Source organism: Eufriesea mexicana, unplaced genomic scaffold (genome assembly GCF_001483705.2).
Source record: "Eufriesea mexicana isolate 0111107269 unplaced genomic scaffold, ASM148370v2 scaffold1247, whole genome shotgun sequence".
In the NCBI taxonomy this organism is placed as follows: Eukaryota; Metazoa; Arthropoda; class Insecta; order Hymenoptera; family Apidae; genus Eufriesea; species Eufriesea mexicana.
In genome coordinates, this window is record NW_016909379.1 from 536,883 (window position 1) to 555,980 (window position 19,098).

The 19,098-nt window shown below is 29.1% G+C and overlaps 1 protein-coding gene across 1 annotated transcript in view; it reads left to right on the plus strand.

Annotated features, from left to right (window-relative positions):
* Positions 1-19,098, plus strand: part of LOC108547792 (uncharacterized) — a 33,039-nt gene extending 13,941 nt beyond the window's left edge. Inside the window, exons 5-8 of the mRNA XM_017900458.1 lie at positions 6,084-6,251; positions 12,451-12,777; positions 17,624-17,880; positions 18,136-19,098. Coding sequence (XP_017755947.1) covers positions 6,084-6,251; positions 12,451-12,777; positions 17,624-17,880; positions 18,136-19,098 — 1,715 coding nt within the window. The remainder of the gene's footprint in view (positions 1-6,083; positions 6,252-12,450; positions 12,778-17,623; positions 17,881-18,135) is intronic.

Genomic DNA, 19,098 nt, shown 5'->3' on the forward strand with positions numbered 1-19,098 from the left:
TAAGCAATAGACTTAACCATATAAAACCTTAATATTAAATATAATAATTGAAATATTAATATTATAGTGTGATATAATTAAATAAAGTATAACATAATAAATAAATTGTAACATAATTAAATAATTAGTATAGGATCTAAATGTAGGTACAATACTTTTTGTTGCCATAAGTAATTCAGAAAATATTTACAGTAGCTATTAATCGTATTTATTATATCTATTTATAGTAATCTTATTTATATTATTTACTAATAGATAAAATAACGATACATAAAATTGACGAAGAAAAATATTGCATCGTTTAATCGTTTTCGTTGAATTTTGTTTAAACATAAATTGATTCTTATTCATATTTCTATGGTTTTGTAATAAATATATTTGGGTAATTATACAGGTAGATTCGTTTAAAACAAAACATATTTGCTACGGGGAAAAAGGATGAAGTACACGTATGTACGTATAATACCTGTATCTCTTGAGAAAAATATGGCACAGGAAAATGGAAGTCACTAAACAAGATAACATGTCCTTCCATCAATTTTCTTCATCCTCTCTTAGAAAAGAGCTATAGCCCGGCCCAGTTTCTCAAATTACCCTGTATAAAGAAGATGACAAAGAATCATAAATACGACATGTTAGATATGACATCGACATACGTTGAACATCACCCAAAATATGAAATATTTTTGGAAGCATTCATTTTACGATATCTTCACTTTTTCATTACTATAAAATAGTCAGGTTGGTCAGTTTATCTGCAAAGAGTTACAGTTTCTGAAAAGAAAATTTTCATTATGAATATCTGAATAAGTTATTACGAGTCATGATCTTTATTCAGATTCTAATATAGTTATTACATTAATCAACCATATTTTTATATTATTATAATTTAATTATAATCATTGTGCTAGTAATTATGAAAATGATCTGAAAAAAATGATTTCATCGCTTATTTTTCGTTACTTACTTTATTTATACTGCAATAAAATAAAAATGTTTTCGATAATAGGAGAAATGGGGGAAAAGTGAATCGTTATATTAAATTTGTAGCTTTGAGTAATTAATTTTGTAATTTTAAATATATTTGAAATGCGAAATTTGTAATAATTTGGAACGAAATATACGTGACTCATGTTAGTTTCATATCACTCATGCAATTAATGATTAATATAATAATTATACAATTACAGTTAATGATTAATGTAATAATCTAGATATTATAATTAATAATTAATATAATACTCTATTTATTATAATTAATCATTAATATTGTAATCTAATTATTATAATTACGAAATGAATATAATTTTCAGATTATTAATATAGATTGTAGATCATTGCTGGCTGACTTTGCGAACACAGCAAATATTTCCTTCACTCACGTTAATTTCTATATTCTCCTATTGTTTCCAGTGCACTGTTTATGTCTTACATTTCTCACAATTCTTCACCACCATTTCTTAACGTAGTATCTTAATAATTATTGTAACCTACTGCAACAATGATTCGTGCTCATTACACGGATATGACAATTGTCTGCAATCGTGAACGATTTTTATCTTACATGTCCTTACGTTGATTATCGTAGTCAGCTTCTTATACATTAGACGATCTGCGTCAAAGATGAATTTTTTACCAACAATATTCATTAGGAAGGTTAAAGTAATATCTGAATATCATTGGTATTAAAAAGCATGATTTTATAATATTTTTCTGAATATCATACATTAAAATCGTTAAATGAAATATCTTATTGAGAATAATCTTTGAATTTCAATTATAATTAGCTCGAGTATTATAAAAAGCATAATTCTTTGATATCATTCTGTATATTATTAAAATTATTAAACAAATTATTTCATAATATTTAAACATTTGTTAAAATATGATCGTTTTTCGTACGCAGAAAAATTAAAGGAATAATCAATAAATTTATATATATATTTTCCATGAAGAAAAAATAATAATTTAATTTGAAAATCAAAGATTGCACATTTTAATATTACGTTTATCAAGACTGATGTATAATACAGTCGTGAAAATAATTATATTTGCGTAACAATTGCAATATATCAATCATTATTCGTTATATGATTCATGCTTTGTGACAATTTAATTAATTTCTTTCAAGGTAAGATTTTGTCAAACTTTTGAAATATATTTCATGTAGAAACGTTGACGAACAATATTACACTTATTTAAACAAACACCAAACACAAAAGTATCACATAAACGTATCCTGATTGGGAACATGTGTATTACGATTAACAAATTTTTATTTCTTGTTATGTTACAATACATAATATCGTAATTTTTCCTGGACCAACTCTGTCATTCTTCTTATACTATATTCTCGTCAGAACAAATGAAATATGTATATAATTATTTATATAATATTAATTTTAATAATCAGTATACAGAAAATGTCTTATACAACGCTTACGTGGTTTGAACTGCCGCGAAAAAATGGCTGCCAGAAAACCGCGCATGCGCTGTGAAAATGAAAGGTTACATTCTTACGAAAAATCGTAGTAATATCATAATTAACCTTAAATTCAGGATAATTAATTAATTTTATACTCACAAATGAACATTTTGAAATATCTAGTAATTAATATCTAAGGATTAATATCTAGTGGTGACATTTGTTGTCGATTATCCATCATTAACCTCTTTTTACGTTGGATCATAATTGAAAATTCCTTCACATCTTCATATTTCGTATTTTTAATAAACCATAAAAATTTATATAAAATTCCTTTGTTACTCATTGTCCTCCTTATTTAAAAATTGACGTAATTAGATATTTAATTAAGTATTTCTCATACAAATGCATACAACGTACTGACAATGTTTGTCTGGGAAAAATTAAGACCTTTGTTTATTACTAACTGGTAATTTATACCGTATTGCCGATATTACTTCGTTATTGTTGATTTTTAATTATTCCAATTAATTATAAATTAAAACACGCTGTTCGAAAATGAAAATTAAATTTCGATCATTCTGTCAGAAACCCATAACTTACCAAATACTCGAATTGCTGCGACACACATTTCATTGGTAAAAATAAAACCATCACAATGTATAATACCGTGTACACGAACAAAAGTATATTTACATATCAGTCATCAATAGGACATCTCGTCAATTAGTTTCTAAATAAATACACGTTTCCTGCGTATTTACCAACGTACAATTCGATATTTTTGCATGTTTCGAACGATATTTGCACATGCGCGAATAAATTTGATTTTACCCTTTGCCTGTCAGGTAAATTACAGTGGATTATTCCCTTTATTTCACTTTATCAGTCGCGACATCGATGACTAATTCGATTATGTACGATTCCGATGTATACCCACGTTGAGACTTGTATCTCTGTTTCTACAATATAAGTGTTTTTGGATAGTGAAAATGATTAATCACATTTGGGAAAATTGAAAAATAGGCTATTTCGAAAACTAAAACCGAATTACAAGCAAAGATATCACGTAGTAATCCTTTTACGAGTACATGTTCGACCAAATAATTTGTGTTAGTAATATTGTACAAACAATATGGCACACATAGCAAAAGGAAAATTCCAGGATTATATCAGTAAAATTAGAAAATAATTCAACGATAGGTACTATAGTTACATTACATTTATTGGAGATATGGACCGTGGTGGCGCTAGTGAGTTAAGTGGAAAATCGTCTCAAGGCTGCCTTAAAACACTCACTCGTGAAAGGGTTAATGGTGTTAATATTCACGTGTTAAATTTTTATGACATAAGTGTAATAAAACATAATATTTTGTTTTTCTTCAAAGAGAGAAGAGATTATTATTAGGGTTGAAAAATTTGTAATATATGCATAGGTGAAATTGTAGGTTAGAATCCTTGTTCTTGAATTTGGAAACGAGCCTTTGTTAAAAATTGGAATAGCAGAATTGCAATCAGTGATTTCTAGCTTTTTTATAAAACCCCATGACCCAAATAATTACAATAATTTTTTATTATTATTTATCATCTTGATTGAATATTAAATATTCTTTTGTAAACAGAAGCCCTCAAAAATTAGAATAATAAATTATTTACATAATATTTATAATCATCAATATATTGGTTACTTAATAACTAATATTTCAAATATGAAATTAAATAAAAAAATATTTTTTACAACAATTTATGAAAAAAGTAGCATTTTAAAGCTATTCAGAGTTATTAAAATTACATTATAATAAATAATAAAATTATTGATTAATTCGAATATAATATTATACTTTAGCTTCTATTGAGAAAAAATTCGTTCATTTTCTCAATAGAAATAGGCCATAATTTTATATAAACATCTAGATAGGCCTTTGTTTAAATTAAACAGGTTGTTATACATAGAAACTACTAAAGTCCTTAATAATTTTGTTAATAATAATTAATTAATTAATAAATCAACAATTTCATATTTTACAACTCTGTTATGGTTGTCTGGTTAATGTTTATTTAATAGCCTATTTTTTAAAGTCCTAATCGTTCACGTTTATGTTGAAAATATGCAAAAATTTACAGTACAAGACCTCCAAAAGTTTCCAATTTCACAAGTTTCCATTATAAATATTAGGTTAGTGCATAAGAAATGTTGGTTTCTCCAGCAAAACTTTAGCCATACTTTTAAAATAATTTCCACTTTTTTAACAATTAACTAACTTCGTTGTTCCGGGAACTTGAAAATTCTATGAGCCCTACTTCTAGAGTTTCTTCACTGCAAACTAATTTATTCCTTCAAAAATTATTTAGTTGCTCGAAAAATAAAAAATCCGTAAACGAAAGATCGAGAATTTTTCATTATTTTAATAACAATAATTTTTCATGATTTTAACTCGTATTTAATTTTAAATTCGAGTACTCGGGTAATAATAATATAAAAAATTGTTCGTATTCCAATTTTTCATAATTTTAGGTAATTCTCCATTCATGAGATCTTATAATATCGTATAATAGGGCTGATTTCCATTTATTCAACAGCACTGATCGTTCCTTTATTTCATTTTACATAAATTTCGTGCATTTATTTACAATACGTATTTCCAGGATGTATCTGCTGTTATTGTAAATCCCGCCTGTAACAAATAATACTGAATAAAGCCAGCAGAGGGCGACTAAACACTCAATGTGTTATTCCCTGTGACTGAAACGTTGATTTTCTGCTATTTATGTCTCAATAATTTTCGCTTATTGTGTGAAATTTACTGTCCATCACAAATAACGATACATTTTAAAAATGAACCTCGTTTACTTCTTTAAAATTACGAAGTAATTATCTCTAGTCATCTAATCTCTCACACATCGTTTAGGTTATGTACAATTTGTCTTCTACTTTTCTGTTTAACAATACATAAATGACAAATACGAACAGAATGATATATATACAATCATTTGTTATTCAATTATTTACCATGAATTGTTGTATTACACAAAACATAACCTATAAATGCCAAAATATTTACAGAAAGATCAGTGAAATTTTTCTCAAATTCAGATTACTTCCAATAAAGCAAGGTAATATTTTATTACAAACATGGAAATATTTAAAAATATTGAAAATAATATTTATTTATAATATATAATATTTCCATAAACAAATCTCCTCAGCTCGTGTATTTACATAATAAATTAGATTACTATTGACATAATGAATGTTTGTCTCAGATACTGGTGATAATGATCGAGGATAGATCGAAGTTTAATGAAAACGACATTTCACGTGCACTAACCTAATAATGTCGCTCGTAAACACTGCCCGTAAAGGAAAGGGAAACATAACCTTACTTAACCGCACACACACTTGGATATACTTGAATAAAACTTCACGTAGTTTGTCGATTTTCGATCAGATTTTGTCAAGCATGATTTTTACGGCTTATGAGCCAAGGTTATGCTTTGATATGGTATTGAGGATGTGTCGTTAGGTAATCGGCGTTTAAGGTAGGCTCACACGTGCGATGTGGAGTGAAGGAACGATCGATCGATCGATCTGTTCCGAGCGGATACAAAAGAAAGCTTGACGCATCTCGATAACCAATAAATGGCTACATCGACGCAGGTAACCGGCGAACAGCCAGTGTGCGCTCGGTGGGCTACTCGGACCTCTTCGTCCTCAGCAAGAAGGACATGTGGGACGTCCTGAAGGAATATCCCGCGGCCAGGATCAGACTGGAAGCCATCGCAGTGAAGAGGCTGGAGAAGTATAAGAGGGCTCCCCTCGAGAAAGGTAAGGATTTATAACTGTTGTTTCATTTTAGTATCTCACAATTGGAGGTTATGCTTTATTAGTCATTAATTTCATTGATGTATGAGAATAAATTGTTATTTAATATTTGGTAAATAAATATGTAAGTAAATTTATGATGCAGAGTCAAGGAAATAGAATAAAATATAGAAGAAATAAGTAGGAAGTTGTGTATTTATGTTTAAAATTACATGGCATTATTGAGGTTATGGAAATTATTGTTCGAGTAATATATTGTAGAATTGCACGTCGTAGATTTGTGAAATATACTAAAATATTTTATGGATAATGTTCTGTATATAATAACTGAGTTGTTAATTCCACAACATCCAGATTGTTTTATTATTGGAGAAATCTTCTCTACCAACAGAGTCAATATTGTGTCTTGTTTGATAATGTTAATTTTATTTGATCTTTCTCGGTTATGTAACAAATTTTCTGATGTTAATCGTAATGTTAATGGCCATGAAACCAAAAAATACAAAAAAAGAAAAAAAAAAAAAAATAGAAATACCAGTCTGAATTTTGTTTTGTAAGAAGAGAAAAAATACTATAATTGCTATAGATAAATTGGTGGTGTAATATCACAAAAGACTTATTTTTCACATACACAAGTACAGGTATCAAAATCTCTCAAAATAAAAAATATACTTATAACAGGCTGCTGTTACAATCACTGCCACATATACATATATACACACAAGGGTGAATAAATATTAGGCAATATATTCATATTAATTATTGCTTCTATCAAAATTCAAAAACATATACTAAAACTGCTTGAAACAAACGAATAAAAAAATGCTTAAATATATTAAAATTCAGTAACATGTTATACAAGAACTACTCTAAATTAAAAAAAACAAGAAACTAAAAAAAATAAATAAATAAATGTTATTTAAACTCATCAATAAAATATTTGAATATTATGAAATATTTCTTAACATTCCCAAATACTTATGAATATTGTAAATATAATATAACTAATTTGTGAATATTCATTACCAGAAATTCATATCTGAAATTCTGGTTTTGCAAAACTTCCAGAAAATAAAATTCTGCTGGTCATTCAGAACTTTATTTTCTGTTTGCTTGAAATATCTACTATAAACTTGAGTACAAGGCTAGTCATACCAATTCTTGGTGTTTATAGAAATATTATGAGCAAGTTCAACTTTGATAATAATTCCTGATTCTTTTACTGGTACTTCACAAATTCTGCTGTGTACAAGGGAATATCAGTTTATGGTGGACACGCAAGGTCTGGCCAGTCAAGTACAGATGGCGTGCACACTGCGTCTTGGTCAGTTAACTCCAGATGGCGCACGAGTAGCACAGTCCCTGATTTATGATGGCGTGTAGCACTCTCAGACCTTGCACTTTATGACATAATAGTAACTTCAAGCGAAACATTTGTAATATTACTACTTGCAAAGAGTCACAGTTTTGATTTAAATCATTAAGAACCTGAAATAACACGCTTAAACTGGGAAACATAATTCATAAGAAGGCATGATTTCAAATAACAAATAACATGAAAACTGTAAGTCTCTAGTAGTATTTTCGAAATACAAAAACGATTCCAAATATTTTTTTTAAAATAACTGAACTTCTTAATTTGCAATATTTTTGTTTTAAATAATATAATTTATCGCAAGATCTTCTATTGAGTATGTTGTAATAAAATGACAGCCTGGAAACTCATCCATCTTTCACCTTTCATCTTTGAAACCTAAATGGCGCTGAACTTCATATCAGGCAAAGGTAGCTAACTACATAGAAAGCTTGTTTCTTCTTACAAGCATCTCCTACATTTCATATTTATGACTCCTAAAATTTTTAGAAGTTGTTATTTATGAGAGTAGTAAATGCAGTACATTTTTCTGGCTAAAGGTAGTTATGTATAAAGTTAAAAAATTAAACTCCAAGGACAAATTTTAAAATTTTAAAACTCTTGTTTTGTACGTATAGTATAGGTACTAAACACAGATACTAAATATTCATTCTAAAGAATATTCGATGTCTTTTTTTACGATATTCTACTTTTTAACGCCCGTGTAAAAATAGTTATGTCTCTTTGTGCATATTTTTCCACAACTTTTTCGAAAGAAAAATGTAACTATGAATCCATTATAAAATTTTTGTAAAAAAGATTTTCATTTGCGTAACATGCTTATCATGTTGACTATAGCGAAGCTTTACAAATGTTGGAAGATTGATTGGCGGGTAGTTGTGCTTGTTGCACGTTGCAGTAATAAAATACCGCGTCTCTCCGGCTATTGTGGTCCGTAAAAAATATCTTGAAAAGATAAAATTTAAAAATTTTCTATAGTCATGCGATACTACACCGTTGTATATTGAACAGTCATTCACATAACATTTATTAACATATTTCTGCACTTTAAATAAAATGCAATTTTGGAATTAAAAAGTTTAAAAATACATAATAGATAAAGTAAATTTATATTGTATATATATTTATAAAATTCAATTATTATGTACAATATCTTAAAAACAAAATCCCATAGAAATAACAAATTGGTATAATATTATATTGCCACCATTAGAAAATAAAAATTTGTAACTAAATTTTTAATTATTTAAAAAAGAAAAATATTCATATCAAATAAACAAAATTAAATAGGTAAATAGGAGTCTTGTCAAGTGTAATTTCATTTTACCTTTTAATGACGAATTGTCAAAAATATAGGTTATGAACGCCTGGTAAAAGCAATCCGCTGTACACTGGCCATCTCCATGTAATATCGTATCAATAACTAAGTCTGCTATAATTAAACAAATTTTTATATTTATAACTTCTCTATCACATTTTCAAAATATGACTCGTAACTATAGATCATAATTTCATTTCTCCTTCTAATAATTTCGGACAATATCTAAACCATAGATTTCTTTAAATAGGAAATATAAAAATCCTGCTATTACTTCATTATTCTATAATAATATAATATTCATGACACAAGACGAACCTAATAATTACATGGATTCAACAAAAATCTCGAAGCACTGCCAAAAGAACGACTAATTCTTTTCTCCTAAATCCCGAGTCACCGTAATAAAGTTTCGCGACATAACCTCATAGACGTAACTACAAAGAACCTGATTCACGATGCGTCGACAACAGGTGTGGGCGACCCGGTGGATTTCAATTAATTAACCCAGAAGTTGAGTGCAAAACAAACGCAACTTCTCTTCCCGCTTGTCTCGACGTTGTTCTTTCATTGGACGAAAGTTCGCGTCGTTGCGAACGACGAACTTTCGAAGCGACGCATCCCATCGTGTACTTACGTACTCCGTGGCGGTGAAGGGCTTGTCGTGTCCACGCACACATGTATACACGCGTCATGTGACGCGGTATACGCGCGAGGCGCGTGCGCGCTGTCGTCGACTGCAGTGGCTGCACAATGAGAAAGGCGGTGGCTTAATTAAAGAAGCTCACCGTGGTGAAAATGAGAAGCGGTTAGACGGCGTTGTCGAAACGCAGCCAGATCCGCGAGGCCCGTTCTCGAACAAAGGACCCGAACATGGAACAAAGCGGACAAGCTTGAGACGAATTTCGAGGGGGGGAAAAAAGATAGGAGAAAAAGGAGATGGCGCTCCAGAGCAGAGTCGACACGAAGTAACGAGCAAGTCGTTAATGTGTTTCGGTTCTATTGTGCTTTGCTGCGATATAGATGTCGCGTTTTTATGGATATCGTGTTAAATAATTTATATTTTTGTTATTTGAAGCTCGAATTTATCGTAGAAGTATCGATGTACAAAAATAACTAGTTATACATTAACTTATTAACTGTTGAAGATCTAGTTAGAAAGATCTAGTAACTATTTCTTTTTTCTCTTATAAGGTGAATAAATGCGAATTTTGTTAGATATGTTAATATCTAGTATATTTAATTTTAAAACTTAGTATCGATCTCAAGAAATAACTAGTTATATATTAATTTATTAATTATTAAAGATCTAGTAACTATTTTTTTCTTTTTTCTTTTTTTTATAAGGTGGATAAATGTGAATTTTATTATATGCATTAATGTTTAATATATTTAATTAAAAAACTTAGTATGATTTTTATTGCTTGATAAGAATTAGAATAATATAAAATTTTAATTTGCATAATTTTTAATTATTTAAAAACTTAATCACTGTTACCGGATAACGTAATATATATAGGATAACAATACTACATTAAAAAATAGACCATTTTATATTTCAAACGAGTTTCGTATTAAAGTAAATCACCTGATAAACTGAAGTAGTATAAGTACTTAATTTCCCGCCAATGAATCATCTGATTCAATGAAATAAGCTAAAGCAAAGGATCAAGAAGCTTTGAAAGCCATTCATCTCCATCAATACGACACACCACGTTTTATTTGAAGCTCGATCGTCGAAGCTCATCCTTCGTAGTTACTGAAGTGTTATGTGAGCAACTACCACCACAAATTGAAGGAATTAGATCACGATTCTTTTTGTTTCACTTTTTATAAAACAATTTCAAGAAATATTTATAAAGCACAAATTAAAAAATTACGAAAAAAGTGGAAGATATAATACATTCGTATTATAATACAGATAAATATAATATAATATATTTTACTAGCAAAATTAATATAAAAGTAACAAAATTTGTATTGGAAATGTTACATCACATTTTTATTGCAAATCTTGCATAAATATACAAATTATTTGGGTACAAAATATATAACAAGTAATTTTATTCTCTTGAATGTTACATTTTATGAAAATGAAATTAAATATTATTAAAATACCACGCAAAATTTCAACATACAGCGCCGATTGCGGACTCGTTTATAAAATCAGAATTCGAATATGAGATTGTTTTTCACAAGAACGTTGCGAATGAATAAAACACGGCATCACCGGTTATTCCCGTTGGTTATCGAAAAATCGTATGGACATGAAATCGAAAAATGTAATTCAATCGAACAGTGCAGGCGGTTCAGAAACAAAAATTGCTTGAAATTCCATCCCAATCTCGTGTTTAAAGACAAACTAGATTTTGTGTCAAAGGTAACTTTGTATGGATCAAATGTACAGGAAATAATTATTTTTCACTTATTTATTATATTTTTAAAATAAATATACGAAATGAATTTGAAATAGTAATTTACAGTAAAAATATTTGACAGTCAGTTTTATTGAATATTATTCTCTTACTCTTAGTTTATTTCAACAAAATTACACTTGAATGTCCAAAAAACATTTGCTTCTTACTAAATATTTAGAGTGATACAGTATACCATAAATCAAATCAAATTTTTTTTCCAAGTAAATTTGATTCATAATTAGCATAACATATTAATGAAATAAATAAAAAGCATCTGCATTAACATCTCACAAATTACTATCAGAACAAGAATTATTAAAAAATGAATACCTCTATTAATTAATACTAACAGAAAAATACACTAATTGTAAGATGTTATATTATATATAATATGTTATATAATATTATATATAAAACAAAATAATATTGGAAAACATCTAATTATAGTATACCTACAGGTATTAATATTTATACTACTATACTACTTTTGCAACAATTCATATAAAGTTATTTAAGTAACAAATATATTTCAAAATCTAGACGTATGAGATAAGAATAAACTATAGTTGCACCAATAAATCCATATAATAGGTGAAAATATATTTTTGACCATTCAAGGTATTATGAATAAAATAAATATCAAATATCTCTAAAATAACCAAATACTTCAATAATATCAGCAAAGAAGCAATACCATGACTTGTCAAAGTAAATTTTCCCAATTAACTAATTCACCTATCATAATATCTCATTATTTAATATATATTTATTATTCATATTAAAATCTCTAAAAATTTCTTATTTACCATAAATAATACTTATCCCTTCAATATATAATCAAGAATATAATCAGGACATATTCATTCACCCTGTACACGTCTTTACTATTATCTTGTCCACCATCTTGTAAAAGCACCTGCCTCTACATTCTACAAAACCATCAGTAGAATTCCTTGAACACGAAGATACAGACAAAACATACACGTTTGACTCGAGTAGAAGCCTTATCAGAACCCAAGGCAACTGTTTCTGCGAAAATGAACTTCATACTTGTGCCATGTCACATTTTATGTCCACGATACGAACTTTCAGCCGCAATGGGACGATGTCAAAGCACGCCAGGACTCGTGGAGTCACGAGGTCGTATACCATTGGAGGAGATGTGGGTTTCACCCGTGGACACAAAGTCCACTCACGCGTACTCGGCTGGCCACTCGTTGTTCTCTCCCAGCCCGAGCCCTGTGACGTCGCGTGGTTTGGCCGGCACAGGGAACAACGTCAACGCGAACAACGTAGCGAGGAGCATGGATAGTCCGATGAGTGCCACTAGCAGCGGCCACAGCAGCGAGGAGCAAACCGCCAGGGCACCGCAATCCGCGACCGCACCGCCATCTACCGGCAGACAATCCACTCACTCTGGCAAGTATTTCATCTTGAGCGCCACCGACTGGAAATATACGCCCCCCTACTGAATTCTTCCACCCTCGATTCTCTTTCTAAACTCTCGGACCTTCAGATTGAACGCATTTTTCCTCCCTGATTTAATGAACGTTAAATCACGAAAGAATCTTGCTATTCCCTTGAAATTGAAGCTTTCATGCCTGATGCACGGTATCGTTTGATTTACCGGTTGATTTACGTTTGAAAGGCATTCCGCGATCGGCGAGAATTCGAAGGATTTAAGAAAGAAAAAAGTGAATCTTTTTAGTAGAAAAATAAATTGGGAATTTGGAATTATAACTTTTCGTGGAGAATTCTTGGAAGAAATTAATTTTATTCATTTATTGAAAGAATATTAGTTAAGTATAGATTGTATATTACACTTGAGCCATATAGAAAGTAAATTAATCAACTTCATTTTTCGAAGATATTAATATTTTCAAAAATACTATATAATTTACCCATAACATCGCAGTGAGTTATTTATTTTAGCATAACGTGCAATGATATGTATAGTTATATAAAAGTTACCATTTATTTAAATTAAATGCTTTAGCTAATTTTGGTGTCATTAGTGACCACCATGGCGCTAGTAGCAAATTGAGTGCCAATTACTGATAACCCCTATACAGAATTCAATGTGCTAAGTACAAATTGCGAATTTTACTATTGAATAAATGGAGCACTAAATTTTCAAAATTAACTTTTAAAGACTTCCATTTTACAAAATTATTAAATTGATGGATATATTATTTTTTTAATTTCTTTTTTTTAATATTTTCATTTAATGTGTTACTCTTACATGGATAATTAATATATCATTTTTGGAAACGATTAAATACAATGGAATTCTATGTGGCTCGATATGTCAATTATTATTTTTATGGTGAGTTATGTCAAATGGTATGGAAATACATCCTAAGTGAGATTGAAGAAGACAAATAACAATAAATATTAAAGTAATAATTATTTCGTAACTTTTTCATCGCTTTTTAAAAGATCTCCTTGAAAAATGGAAATAAATAAATTGTAGAATTTTTATAATGAACTTTAATGAAACTATAAAACAAATTTTATACATAACTAATGAAAATTAAAAATAAAAACTAATTCTCTTATTTCAAACCACACGTGACAACAAAAATTATTTTTATTTAAAAATGGATGACTTTGGTTACGCTAACCAGTTCATAAATTTTTAATTAAATTTTACCCATAAAGCATTCTTTGAGTCTAAAGATTTCTTAAAACCGATAAATATATGCATATGAGCCAGAGATTGGAGTGATTCGTAATTCGTAATTGTTAATAAATTTTATATAAAAATTTGTTTTTAAATTTATATTGAAACCCGAAGTATTGTTATATAAGTATTAAAAAGCAAAAAGGTTTCACGTATATCGGTTTCGGTTGCAATTCTACTAGTTTTGGAATATTAGTTCCATATGGGTGCAATAAAATTTTATTATAAATCTTTGTTTCGAATTACATTCCCTTTCCCATAAAATGGACGTGGATACGTTTCTACAAAAGCCATATCATGCTATGTCTAAAACATTTGACATTGTTTATCTTCTGCATTGTACTAGAGGGAGTATCAGATTACATAGAAAATGGACGTAATTGTCCATATTGTTTTGACTAAAAGAAGCTTTAACAGAAGTCACATCATGTGACAAGAAATCATTTATAATTTCATAGACAGATTACGCAATCTTTATTTATGAAAACTAAACAGTCATATTTTTTAAAAATTGAGTATTAGTAAATTCAAATAATAAAAAAAAGCTCTAATAGTCAATAATAGTAGAATAATAATAATAGATTACAATACTTATATTAATAAAATCAGTAAGAGAATAATATTGATAATTATTTTGTTAATATTTGCAACAATAACTATGAATATATTATAAAATTGATATGGTAATACTAACAACTTGGTAATACTAAACAAACAATTTCTTAATTATTAACAATGTCGAAGAAAAAGGAGAAAAGATTTATAAAGAATTAATAGAAATCTTTATAACGAGTGAGTCACGAATAATTATATGATACAGCTGGAAACCTTCGGTCTCGATATAGTGGAAACTTTTGATATCTATAGTCTAGATAACACTAAAAGTAGATATAGAAATCATAGAATAATTGTAATCAGCCATCTTGTAAATTATGTCATTTATTTACAAGATGGCTGATTACAATTATTCTATGATTTCTATATCTACCTTTAGTGTTTTGAGATCATAAATTTATATTTTGAAGATAATTCGAACAATTTATAAAAGTATTTAACCCTTTGTGATTTTTTGGCTAAAGAAGGGTACGAGTTGAAAAATTATCTGTGACAAAGCTGATGGTGTTTTTTGAGCTATAAGTGAGGAATCGTATAATAATTAACACGTAGAATTATTTCTTTTCGATACCTCGCACACTGTTATATTATTCAAAATTTGATATATTAATTAATATCTAGCTTCGAAATTTTATCAAATGGCGACTGAAGGGCGCCTCTCGAGTGTAAAGGGTTAATATTCACTTATCTGATCGAATTTATCATTTCCATGATTGAGAAAGGGCATAAGAGATAATAATATTCAGAGGACTACAAAATAGAATCGATATAGAGGTAGATGCTATTAGATCCATAACTGTAACCGATATGAGACTGAAACGGGACCGATATAGAATATAAGAACTAGATACTAGAATGGTAACCGAACCCGATATCTTCAAGAATTCAATTCTTTATAACTGTTGTGGAAAATAACGATCCTTTGGAACTGTTTCCAGAATTGGAATCCATATAACAGTTTTCAGCCCCTGATCTGAACATAATATATATATATGCATACTTTCTTCTAACATTTTTCCTAATTGCATCATAAAAAGAGTAATGACTTATAACAGTTACATGACCTAGTCCATGTATTAAATGAGTGAGTCAGAGGTGTATTATAAATAATCTGCTGCATTTAGCCAAAGTATTGAATGTATATATGAATAATAATATATAATAATATATATTATGATAATATTAATTATTATTAAAATATTATACAATATTACTATTATATACTATTATTATTATATTATTATTCATATATATTCATTTAGCCAAAGTATTGAATGTATATATATATATATGAATATTCAATACTTCTAACTCATGCATTTAGTACATACACTAACTCATGTAACTGTTACAAGTCATTACTCCTTTCATGATGTAATTAAAGAAAAATATTAGAAGGAAATAAATGATTCAGATAATATTATTTTTTGAAGATCATATTCATCATATCAGTACAACAAAACATATGCATTTAGCAATTATATTAGGTTTTTAAATGGATATGTACATTTACTTCTACATATTAAAGCTTACTGAATCGTTATAAGTAAATATTTGTACATCCTATAAATTTATTTAGAGATTTAAAAGAACATTCAACACTAGTCAGAAGTTATCTTTAGTTGCAAATATAATTAAAAAGCTTCTTATGAAACGTATATAATGTAATAGACGAGAATTTGATCATTTTCATCGATAAAAATATTTATCTCTGTTTATGGTTTTATTTAGAAATCATTAATCTCCCCCAGAAATCAATTAATTTCTTAGCGTAATAGAATAGTACTGAGATTATTATCGTTTATTTCAAATGGAAATAACGAATTCTGAATAGACAATAATTCAAATCGTGCGTAATCACGTCTAATGAATTTTTAAAATTCATTTCCTTGCAAGCAAAGTTCAATGAGAAATAAAAAATTTATATTTATCAAAGCGTGAAAAATTTCCTTCTTTCTCGTTACACTACAAATTTAAATTCTTGGAAATTATTGGCAGATAAAATCTTATCTTATTTTTGCATATTCTGCACATTTATTTTGCTCTCTTTATCGTGAAATTTTTTTGTGATAACTCACACGCGTGTCCATAAGTGATCATAAATAACGAACATGAGAATATTTTTTAATAAAAAGCTATATTAACGTTTAATAGACGATATGCTTTATATGAATTACAATCTATATGCATTATCTATGCTGCATAAATTTTACATAATGAAGTTTACATAACGAAATAACATAAATAAGAAAATGAAATAAAGAAAAATATAATAAATTTTGAATATGACAATAATATTAAATCCCTGTCAGGAATAAGTATTCACCATAAGTGATTATAAAGTTACTAAATCATATATCTGAATATTTATACCACAAATAACACTGTTTTGTCCTTTAATCAAACGACTTATCTTACTTGATTAAAAAGTAAGTTAGAAATTCTCAATATTTCAATTTATCATTGATCTTATCATAAAAATGTAATTCCTAAAAATTCATTTAATCTTTTTAAAATCATACATAAAGTCACTGTTTAGCACAATGTTCATGACCTTATAAAAATATATATCTAATATATATATCTAATACTACATTATATAAGTACAGAAATAAAAATTGACTAATAACTTGTTACTATTCATAATGATGCTAACACTCCATCATTTAAGCAGATTGTCATAAATGTAACATTTTTATAATATAATATAACATATAACTATTTAAATAAATATTCAATAAAAAAGAAAACCAATCATATAGAACAAGGTATTTTGACTCAGAGAACTATACATAAAACATTGGAACAATTTGAAACTAAAATTTATTGGTAATTTATACTTTTCCTTAATTAACAAAAAATTAGGCAGGTAAATACTATAAATGGACTTATAAATTACTTATAAATTAATTATGATACAAACGTTTCTGGTTAATTGATTGATATGACATACATGATCCATTCTAGGTGTGACCGGCAACAGCATGACTCAATTAGTCGGCGAAGGTGCCACACCACTTTTAGGAACTAACGAAGCTTTATTGGCCGAAATTAAACGCCTTCGGGAACGTCTAATTTGTTTGGAGTCTGAAAACGCAGCAATGAGTTCGAAACTAAATCAACAACAATGGGAAGTTGAGAATAGATTGGCCGAAATCGAGATGCAGATTTGCGGTGCCAGCTCCTCTTCCAGTTTAGAGGACAACAATGAGAGAAATCGAGAAAGTATCATTTAACAAGAAACAAGGCCGCGAGAGCGCGGCAAGACTAAGATAGCGCGAATACGACACTACTTGGCTGATGCTACTGACGATAGGTAATGTATTATATTCCTTTTCATCCGAAACTCATCTGAAAGAATAACTTTAAATGAATTCTTTTGGATCTTTGGTTCAAGAAAATTTGAAATAACATATAGCATATATTATAATTATGTACCTAATTCTGATCAGCTTTTCATATATGTGAATTTCCGTTGTAGATATGCAGTAGATGATAAAGAAGAACTTGAAGAAGCTAGAATCTCTGGTAGATCTAGTGATACAAAATCAATTGGTAGCCTCAGTCAACATTTCTTTGAGAGTGATGAAGATGAGAAATACTATGGCACTTGTAATGGTTACGTTTCTCAACCTGGCAGCAAGTCAAATCTACTGCTATGCAGTGAATGTGATCAGAAAACTCGTACCTGCACGTACAGACCGCAAACGCCTGGCTCTTATTGTAGTAGATACGTTGAAGAACGTTTCGACGATCAACTTCAAGAACCAGGAACTTCTCGCACATATAGAAGCCCAAGTCACATGTCTTCTCCTCGGTCGGTATATCATGATCAGGATTATAGCGGTCAATCTTCTTCGCCTAAGTCATTGTATCGTGATCAAGAATATCAAGCTCGAAGAGGTTGGACGAAAAAATATGAACAGGAGCATGATCGAAGAGACTATGAAGACAGAGACCTAAAGCAAGATGATGACAGTCCTGTCTGTGAAGTCTGCCATGGAAATGGTAATGTTGTTCAATGTGAACATTGTGACTTTTCTAGCGAAGGTGATTTAATATGCTTCCGATGTCAGAGTGATGAAGGCTCATCAAATGGTCAGAATTGTCCCCGTTGTGAAAAAAATGAGAGAATACTGTCTAGTAGAATAGGATCACAAAGGGGTGCAACATCATCCAGTGATGAAGGAAAGTACCCAGTAGATGCTGTAGTAAAAATCCAAGTTAATGACCATATGATTGATGTAGACTCAGATGAGACACCTGAAAGTGACTTATCAAGTAGTCATCACCACCAGAGAAGTACAATGGAACGACTAGATACTATTGTTGAGGCAAAGGGAGACACTGCCAGTGAAAATGATGAGGAAAACGGGGGTACAAAGCTAAATGGAACTAGTAGCGCAAGATATCTCAATTATATGATCGTACTGTTTCTGTAA